Source organism: Trichechus manatus, unplaced genomic scaffold (assembly GCF_000243295.1).
Source record: "Trichechus manatus latirostris isolate Lorelei unplaced genomic scaffold, TriManLat1.0 scaffold00048, whole genome shotgun sequence".
NCBI lineage: Eukaryota > Metazoa > Chordata > Mammalia > Sirenia > Trichechidae > Trichechus > Trichechus manatus.
In genome coordinates, this window is record NW_004443984.1 from 11,807,857 (window position 1) to 11,818,179 (window position 10,323).

General features: G+C 48.9%; 1 protein-coding gene across 1 annotated transcript in view; it reads right to left on the bottom strand.

The window, feature by feature from the left end:
* The window catches only part of IGSF21 (immunoglobin superfamily member 21), a 194,175-nt gene extending 185,723 nt beyond the window's left edge, over nucleotides 1-8,452 (bottom strand). The window contains exons 1-2 of the mRNA XM_004377197.3: nucleotides 8,425-8,452; nucleotides 6,507-6,619 (exon numbers count right to left, since the gene is read on the bottom strand). Coding sequence (XP_004377254.2) covers nucleotides 6,507-6,619; nucleotides 8,425-8,452 — 141 coding nt within the window. The remainder of the gene's footprint in view (nucleotides 1-6,506; nucleotides 6,620-8,424) is intronic.
* Nucleotides 8,453-10,323: the final 1,871 nt, after the last annotated feature.

Consider the following 10,323-nt stretch of genomic DNA (forward strand, 5'->3'; position numbering starts at 1 on the left):
ATTGACCCAGGGGCTGCAACAATGGGTTCAAGCATAGCAACAATTGTGAGGATGGTGCAGGACTAGACAGTGTTTCGTTCTGTTGTGCATGGGGTCACTATGAGTCGGAACTGACTCGACGGCACCTAACAACAACGACAACAACCGTTTAACAAATATTTACTGAGGATACTCTGCATTAAGCATTGAGGACACATCAGTGAGAAGGCGTGGCCTCTGACTTTGAGGTGTTCATGGTCCAGTGGGCAGACAGGTGTTTTGACATGATGAGGTAAGCGCTAGAACAGAGACCCACAAAGAGGCTACGGAATCATGGAGGGGGGAGTGTCTATAACTTTCTACAGAAGTCAGGGAAGGCAACATGTGCTAAGACACAGACTCTTTGGATGGCCTCAGTTTCTTTATCTGAAAAATTGGATTGATAATAGTACCTACTTCATAGAACCAACATGAAAATTAAATGTTTTAATGTATGTAAAGCACTTGATTCAAAGCCTGGAATATAGCAAAGGCTTGATAATAATAGCCATGAAGTTTAGCATTAACAGTATTACTTCATAAGTCTCCACTTGTCGACATAAAATGGACTGTAATGATTACGTAAAGAATATTATTTATCATTCATTTCCTGGAACCAAGTCTTGGTTTTAATACTAGGATAGACTGAGGGTTAGGTGACAGCCTCCTACTGGCCAAATATGGAATTGCACATCTACGCTGTTCGCCATTGTACAGTTCTAGGAAGAAAGCACTGTGAAGATAGAGACAGGGAATCTCAAACCTGGGAGACAAACCCATGTAACAGTAGAGAAAGCATAAGGAGATGGTGAAAAGGACTGTGAGCATCCTTCAGTTGAACAGGGCTTTGACAGACATCTACAATACCCAGCACCTCAGCGGTCCAACAACTCTCTTGACATCCTCTCTTATGTTTTTCATAAAGTCTTTTGAGAATGATAACCACCTCTCTCTTCCCATCACTCCCCACTCCCCTGGTCCCACATACTTTCATGATGGCAGAGTATAAGAGAGATAAAATTCATTTTACTGAAATTCATTTTAGAGCTAGTTTGGCTGGAAAGCTGGCTCAGTGAGCACTCCCTGTTATCCCCTGTCAGGAAAGCACAGTATATTCCAGAAGCCACAGAAAAAAATTTCAGATATCTAGAGCAGACTGTCCAGCAGAACTTTCTGAGATGATAGAAATGTTCAATACCTGTGCTGTCCAATACAGTGGCCATGAGCCACAATTGGCTAGTGAGCACTTGATATGTAGCTAGCCTGACTGAGGAATTTAATTTAAATGTAATTTAAATTACTTTAAATGTAATAGCCACATGTAGCTAATCAGTTGCCATTGAGTCTATTCCAATGATTCCCCAAGTGTGTCAGAGTAGAGCTGTGCTCCATAGGGTTTCTGATGACTGATTTTTGGAAAGTAGATTGCCAGACCTTTCTTCTGAGATGCCTCTGGGTGGTGTGAACCTCCAACCTTTCAGTTAGCAGTGAGCACATTAACTGTTTGCACCACCCAGGGACTCACCCATGTGGCCAGCGGTTACTATATTGGACAGCCCAGACTCAGGGGCTCCGATCACATATCCTTTCTGAGTCTGTTTTATGGTTTTGGCTGGATACATCAAGTTGGCTACACCATGGGGCAATGTGTCCCAGGCTCAGGCCTCTTCCCAAGGGCCTCCCTCCTTCCCCAAGGGGTCCTAAAGGTCTTCCCAAATGTTCAGCCAGAGGTCTTGTTAACCTTGAGGGGAGGATCCCTTTTGCTTTAGACAGTTTCATCAGCTCCCCCAAATTACCCAAAGAATCAAACTCATTCACTATGTTTTCTGAAAGCTCTGTCTGATCCAATTTCTAGATAATGTCTTCAGGAGCAAACGGTAGCCCGCTGGGCTTTATACATGTTTTGGGCCATTATGTGCACGCCGGGCTGAGCAGCAGTGACGGCCTCATCACAATGCCCTGCTTTTCCCTTCTAAAGGGGCTGGAGACACAGTCCTCGCTGGGCTGTGTAATCTATTCATTTCCTTCCAAGCCGGGCTCTGTAAGCTCATTCATGGGGGACAGGGGAAGGAAGCCTGGGAGGGAAGCAAACACACGTACAGAAAACAAACAACACAACGCTTGGCTCCCTGTTTGGGCGGGGGCAGGCTGCGGGGAGAGGGAGATGGGGATGAGGCTGTGAGGGGCTGTCTGGCAGGGGAGGAGGGGACGAGAGGAGGGTCGGGCTGGAGAAAGAGACAGGAGCTTCCCTTGCTGCTTCTCCCATTCCCTTCTAGAAGTCCTGCCCTGGCCCATGGTACCGGGGTCCTCCAATCCTGGTAGGCTCTTATCTCTCTCCATTCAGCTGGCTTCTTGGAAAAGAGGCGATCAGTGCAACAAAGCCAGAGTGGCAGCAGGCAAAGAGAAAACAGGAAGTGGCATTGGACCACTTCCTTGGAATTTCCTCCCATGTCCTGCTCTCATCTCTCACCATCACAGACTGGGAGCATGGGGACTCCCCTGATTCCAAGGAGACTAACACTTCAGCTGAGCCACCATCTCGGTCCAGCTACAGAATTCAAAGGGCCCAAGCATTTGGCTCTGGCGGATGATTTGCATATGATTTGCATACATCTGCATACCCCGCTCCAGAGGCCCTCAGTCAAAGGATGTGAAACGAAATAAAATAAATTAATTAGTGCAGCGTACCATAGCCTGAGATGCAGGGCCTGACACCCGTAAGAGATGTAACTGATTCTTAAAGCAATCAATGTGATCGCAGGCTAGCGTGGGAGAGAGTGATGAGGGGGAGGTGGAGGGGGTTCTCAACACTGGGGTAGAGAAGGGTAGGGAAAGTGTCCAAACCAGAACCTGGGCCCTCCCCTCCTGCCCTAGTCCCTACCCTCCATCTTCAGAGTCACGTAGAAACCAGCTCCTGGCTCCCTACACCTGGGCCTCGCCTGGCACTGTCATTGCTCTTGACCCTGGCAGCTGTCTCTGCAGAAAGAGTTTCACCACTGTGAGTGCAGCAACAAGAGTGAGGTCAGTTCCCGCAAAGGCTGGGAAGGCAAAGAGGTGCCAGTTGTCTCTTCTTGTCTCTAAGCTCCTTCCCACCTTCATCCCCACGAACAGTTCCCACTGGGTTGCCATATTTCTCTCCATCAACTGGATAGGGCATTCACTACTCCTCACTCTGATCCCACGCTGGAAGGCACTCAAAAGACGACTGGGGAAGAGCTGCCTCCTCAAAGTAGAGTCGACCTTAATGATGTGGATGGAGTCAAGATTTCGGGACCATCATTTGCTGATGTGGTACAACTCAAAATGAGAAGAAATAGCTGCAAACATTCATTAATAAGTAGAGGGTCAGTGAAAAAGAGGAAGACCCTCAACGAGATGGATTGACACAGTGGCTGCAACAATGGGCTCAAGCATAACAACAATTGTGAGCATGGCGCAGGACCGGGCAGTGTTTTGTTCTATTGTACTTAGGGTCGCTGTGAGTTGGAACTGACTTGATGGCACCTAACAACAACAACAACACTCTGATCCCATCTACAGGCTGGCAACACTCTGATCCCATCTACAGGCTGGCTGAGCGAGATGTGGTCTCATTGTTAGCAGTGAGCTGGAGTTAATTTTTTCCAGTCCTTCTGCCAGGTGCTAATGAGATGCTCGCAGCATGTGTCAGCCAAGCAGTTCCCATATCGCGTAAATACACCTCTTAGTGATTCAGTTCATGGCACTATTTAACATATGTCTTGACTTTCTCTAGCCCCATTGATCTATCTAGGATGGAGACCTCCTATAAGGCTGGGACCCTATGGGTACCGAATGTCAGGTTCACATCTGTGGGGACAGGGATGCTGAGAAAGCTTGGGTAGAATACCCTGGAGTTGATTCTAAGCAAGAAGGGCTTTCTGCTAAGATGGAGAACCACAACTGTGGTTAAAAGGAGCCCAGATCACAGCCAGCAAAATAGCACTGACCAGCAAATGATGAAGCAAAGACTGAAAATGAAAGAAGCAACAAGGCCAGGATAGTTCAAAGCAAGACAAGACTAAGAGCAAGAAGGAGGTTGAAGAGAGCAGTTCTGAGCCAAGGCTGTGAATGGTGAGTGAGCCCCAGAGGGCTCCTCTAACACAGTTCCCCTGTACTGCACAGTGGATGCAGTGGCAGCTTGAAGGACTAGGGGAGCCAGCTCTTGATGTTTGACCACAAAACTACACCCACCCCATCTTCTACCTCCCTCATCCTCCACCATGCTTCGGCTAGGCCAGTTCCACTTGGCTGTTTTATCCACTGGGTTCATTTGAAGAAAGGGCGATGCAGCTTACAAAGGTTAGCAAAGTGTTGTCTTGGATCAGGGGGTGGCATACTATAGCCTGGGGGCCAAACTGATCTACCACCTGCTTTTGTATAGTTCACAAGCCAAGAACGGTTTTTATATTTTTTAATCATTGGAAAAACATAAAAAGAAGAAGATTTAGGGGCTTAAGAAAACTATATGAAATTAAAATCTCTGTGTTCATATATAAAGTTTTATTGGAATATAGCCATGCACTTTCATAGGTTGAATAAGGTCCCTACAAAATTCTTGTCCACCTAAGATCTGTGAATGTGACTTTATTTGGAAGAAGGGTCTTTGCATATGCAATCAAGTTAAGATAATGTCATATTGGCTTAGGGTGGGCCCTAATACAATGACTGGTGTCCTTATAAGACAAGGGAAATTTGGAGACCCACATACGAAGAGAACGTCACGTGAAGAAGCAGAGACACAGACACACAGGGAGAACGCCATGTGACAATGGAGGCAGAGACTGGAGTTATGCTGCCACAAGCCAAGGAATGCTAAGGATTCCCAGTAACCACCAGAAGCTAAGAGAGAAGAATTGAACAGATTCTTCCTCTAAGTCCCCAAGAAGGAACCCACCCTGCTGACACCTTGGTTTTGGACACAGCCTCCAAAACTGTGAGACAATAAATTTCGGTTGTTTTAAGCCACCCAGAGGATGCTGCTTTGTTATGGCAGCCCTAGGAAACAATACAGCCTTTCATTTACACGTTGTCCATGGCCGCTTTCACACTCCAGCAGCAAGTTGAGTAGTTGTGACAGAAACCATATGGCTGCAGAGGCAAAAATATTTACTATCTTTCTGTAAAGGTCTATCCCTTCTGTAAAGGATAGACCTTTACAGAAACAGTTTGCTGACCCATGTTTTAGATCATAAAAGGAAGTTCTCTAACTCATTCCCAAATGGTGGTACCCTGCTCTGGCATTGTAAGAAGAACGTCAATGCCAATTGGATCTGAGCCCAGCCCCGACTCCCTTAGGCAAAGGGAGATCAGGCTAGGATGCCCTGTCTAGGCACACAAAGGTCTCTATCAGTGAAAAGGCCAATGCTTGGGCCCAAGACCTGAGACTGTTTGTCTTACGGCCAAAACCTGGGCCTTGGACAGGTGAGCACTTGCTTGTCTCTAATAACATCTGTTCTCACACCTAAACTTATGGTGTCAGACACCAGGGCTAAACTTATGTGTAGTTGTATTACATGGCAAATCATCTCTGTAATTTGCTTTTAAAGTGAGGATGCCTTCTTGTCCTTCTCGCTCCTGCCAAAAACATTACTGAAGCCTCATGCCTGAAATTCCACCATTAGACGTTCCCATCTGGCAGGTGTTACACTGGCACTAGGGCCCACTGTGTTCTCAGAAACTTATACTTTGGTGCTAAAGAGGTTTCTTGGAATAGACGTATAGTCCAGGTGGATTGGCAATGATGGACCCAAACATACTGGTGATTGTGATGATAGTACAGGACCAAGCAAGGTTTTGTTCTGTTGTACATAAGGTTGCCATGAGTTAAACTTGACTCTATGGCAGCTATCTATCTGTCTGTCTGTCTGTCTGTCTTGATCTGTCTTGGAAGAAGGGAGGATGGCAAGACTTCGCCTTCCATATTTTGGACATGATATCAGGAGGGACCGGTCCATGAAGAAGGACATCATGCTTGCTAAAGCAGAGGGTCAGTGAAAAAGAGGAAGACCCTCAGCGAGAAGGACTGACACAGTGGCTGCAACAATGAGCTCAAACATAGCAAAGATTGTGAGGATGGCGCAGGATCAGGCAGTGTTTCGTTCTGTTGTACATAGGGTCACTATGAGTCAAAACCAACTCAACAGCACCTAACAACATCTGTCTATCTATCTCTCCGTCCATCTGTCCGTCCATCCATCCATCTGTGCATCCATCCATCTCAGGGCCATGACAGGGGTACAAAGGAGGCCAGAACAAGACAGATTCTGAGGGCAGAAGAGAAGGCTAGGCACGGCAGTCTTTAAGGGGATTTCAGCAGAGGATAAAGACCTGGCAGAAGGCACAGAAGAACTCAGGTCTGAGCTGCAGCTGAGGACACAGCTACACCTGTGAGGGTCTCCAGAGGGTCTGTGAGGACTGTACCATCAGTCCTGGCCATAAGTGTGGAAGGGACAGTGATGGCAACTTACCCGGTACCACACGATTTCACGCATGCGGCCATCCGTTTTGAAGTTACACTTCAAGGTCACGGCGTCACCAGCCACCACAGGTGGGAGAGGCTCAATGCTGACGGTCAAGTAGCCTATGGGAGAAAGGAGAAGGGGGTGATGAGGGACATAAGCTGATCAGGAGGGCTGGGCTGGCTGGGATGGGTGGAGGAGAAAGCAGGCAGACAAATAAAGGTAGTAGCATTGCACAACTGTAGAGGGCGCGATTCACATTGTTGTCTACGTGAATGTTGCCTGTGGGCCTGAGTGGGGCTGATCATCCTCTTCCTCTTCTTCAGTGACATCTCCCTGGCTCCAATGGATCTCTCCAACCCCCAAAACCCTTCTTCTTGGGATGAATTTTCCCATGAATGCAGGACCCCCTGGCACCTTAAGGAAGTGCCTCAACATATTTCTACAAAATACCCCAGAGAAACGGTTCTGTGGTCAAACACTCCACCTCCATCCCCTATTTTGAGAGTCACAATGTGAATAAACCCATTAAGTCCTTGAGGAAATAAACCTGCTAAAGTGTGCTAAACTCAGCATTATCCATCCCTTAACCCCCATCACCATCCTGTGCACCTGGGTCCTGTGAAACTCACAGTGGGATATGGTGCTCTAGATGCCTGTGCCCCTCCATTCTCAGCTTCCAAACAAAATTACACCTGAAGAAAGGGGAAGACAGCCCTGGGAAACTGCTGTTTGCCCCCTCAACATTCCAGTTACCCATCATACACACTCTGCCACCCAAAGGGAGGGACAGTCCCAACCCTTGGCCATGGTGGTGGTGGTGGTGGTAGAGGAGGTGATTGCTGTGAATCGGAATTGACTCTACTGCAATGGGTGCCTGGTGGATCTGGGAAGGCAATGGTTGTTCAGTCTTCCATGGGGAAGACCCAGGTTCAGTTCCCAGCCAATGCACCTCATGCTCAGCCACCACCCATCTGTCAGTGGAGGCTTGTGTGTTGCTATGATGTTGAACAGGTCTCAGCAGAGCCCAGACTAAGATGGACTAGGAAGAAAGGCCTGGTGATCTACTTCTGAAAACCAGCCAGTGGAAACCCTATGGATCACAACAGTCCAATCCCCAATTGATCATGAAGATAGCTCAGGACCAGGTAACGTTTCTTTCTGTTGTGTGTGGGGTCACCATGAGTTGGGGGCCAACTTGACAGCAGCTAACAACAACAACAGCATCTGGGAAGGAGTCTCAAATCCTTATAAGTTGGTACCAGTTGATGCTTTCTCCAACCAGCTGTGCCTTGGAATCCCTGCCAAGTTCCTAGGATCATTGGCTGGGGTAGGGCACAAGAAGGCTGCGACTACTGCTTTGTAGCCACACTCTTGGAACGCTGCTGCCTTGACAGCAAAGCCCAGCTGGTGAGGCCTCTGACCTGCTCCTCTGCCTCCCCAGCCCCGTTCCAGAGGGCTGAGCACCCACCCCAGCTCAGCAGGAGCCCTCATTCTTGGGCTGATCATCTAGTCTCATCTCACTGGCTTCCTGCCGGCTGATGTCCGGCCATCAATCTAGTGGATCAGTCCAGTCCAATTGTCATAATGAGAAAACTAGCCAGGATGGGTTCAGGGAGTTCAATTGTGCAGGCAACCTGAGCAGATCGAGCCCAGGGGCCGGACCCCTGCTTGGAACTTAATGGTTACAACACTCCAGTTAAAAAACAAGAAACGACCTTAAAAGGATCATCGTGGAATCTGCAGTCAGATTTGACCTGCGTGGTGCAGGGCTTCAGGCCCCAATCTCCAGGGCAAGGGGTTAAGTGTGGGGTTCACCCCACGGAGGCCTCTGACTTAGGCCAGAGGTCGAGCCCCTGGTAACCCAGCATTATCCATCCCTTAACCCCCATTGACAACCTGTGCACCAGGGTCTTGCAAAACCCACCTTGGGATATGGTGTTCTGGATGTCCATACCCCATCATTCACAACTTGCTAATCAAATTACACCGACGAATGGGCAAGAAAGTCCTGGGAAACTTTTGTTTGCTCCCTCAACACCCAAATTTCCCATCAAACACACTCTGCTACCCAAAGCGAAGCAGTGGTCCAAGGAAACAGTGGCCCAAGCAGACTGGAAGGACTGCTCCTCCCCCCTCCTCCTTCCCTCATTCACTCAACCCCAAAGCTTGCTGCTCCTGCTCTGTGCAGGCCCTAGGCAGGGATCCTGGATGAGGGATGGCTGGAGCACTGACCCGCCCTCCAGGAATGCACCGTGGGGAGACGGAGACATCACAGCGCCATCCCCATTCAGTGGGGTGAGCGTAATGGTGGGAGGAAGGCGGGTGGCTCTGGGAGTGGGCAAGGGAAACCTGGCCCAATCGGGCTGATCAGGGAGGTCCCCAGGCCCTGCAGGGTCCCAAACCACAACAGATGAGGAGGCCACACCCAGGAGGCTGGACTATGAGAGGGAGGACTCTGGGGCCCCAGTGTGACATATACAATGACTCATGCTTCAATAGCACCAACTCTGTGCCAGGCACCGGGCTAAGTGCTTTATACACAACAGCCACAATCATCCTAGGAGAGAGAAACCATTATTATTCCCACTTTCCATGAGGAAACAGAGAGGTGAAGTCATCTGTCAAGATCACACAGCCCTAGGTGACAGAACTGGGATTTGAGCCCAGACCTTTTGGCTCTACTACAACCACCATGGTACGTACTACCTCTTTAATAAGGTTTCCATCATTAATGATGATTGATTGATTGATTAATGATGTTTACATCAAGAAAGGACCAGCAAACATCTCACATCTACAGCTCTGTGTACCTAATGTTTTATCCAGTCCTGGGGAGAAGGGAAGTGTGTGTACCTGGGGGCCCGTGGTAGGACCTGAACCCATCTGCTGCAATTCCCAGCCAGGGGCAGACCCCTTCACCTGGCTCACCTTTCCAGCGGGGCTGCCCTCCCCTAGGGTCGCACCTTTGGAGATACAGGTAAGAGTTGAGCATCATCACGCCACATGGCTGATAAGCTCAAGACCAGGGAAGGGTCACCTTACCTCCCCCCCGGAAGGAGGAGGGAAGGACACATTCTCAGATGCGTGTAAATCCACCAGCCAGTCCAAGGTGGGTACAGATGGTATGTGCATGTGAGGGGGGTCAGAGGTGGAGGGGTTAGCTTGCGGGTCACGGTTTGTTGGCCAGCAATGAGGGAATCACAGGTGTGAATCTGGTGGAGGAGGGCGTGGCGCTGCAGCTCTTGCAATTGGGTGGTGGTGTTAGAAGCACCAGCAAGTGCAGCAGATGCCCGAAGCAACAGGATTCATAGGGTCATGCCAGGGAGAGAGCAGAGAACAGTCTGTTGCACAGGGGAGAGAGGTGCGTCCTTGGGAAGTAGTGAATTAGAAGACGGATGCAAAAGTGCATTGGCTACTTTTCAGAAGTAGATCACCAGGCCTTTCTTCCTAGTCTGTCTTAGTCTGAAAGCTCCACTGAAAGCTGTCCACCATGGGTGGCCCTGCTGGTATGTGAAATACCAGTTGCATAGCTTCTAGCATCACAGCAACATGTAAGCCACCACGAACTGACAGACAGGTGGAAATAAAACCAGAATGTTCCTTAGAAGTGAGGATGGTAATACTGGCCTGACAGAGACTGGAGAAACCCTGAGAGTAGGGCCTCCAGATACCCTTTTAGCTCAGTAATGGAGTCACTCCTGAGGTTCACCCTTTAGCCAAAGATTAGACAGGCCCATAAAACAAAACGAGACTAAAGGGAGCACACCAGCCCAGGGGCAAGGACGAGAAGGCAGGAGCGGACAGGGAAGCCGGTAATAGGGAA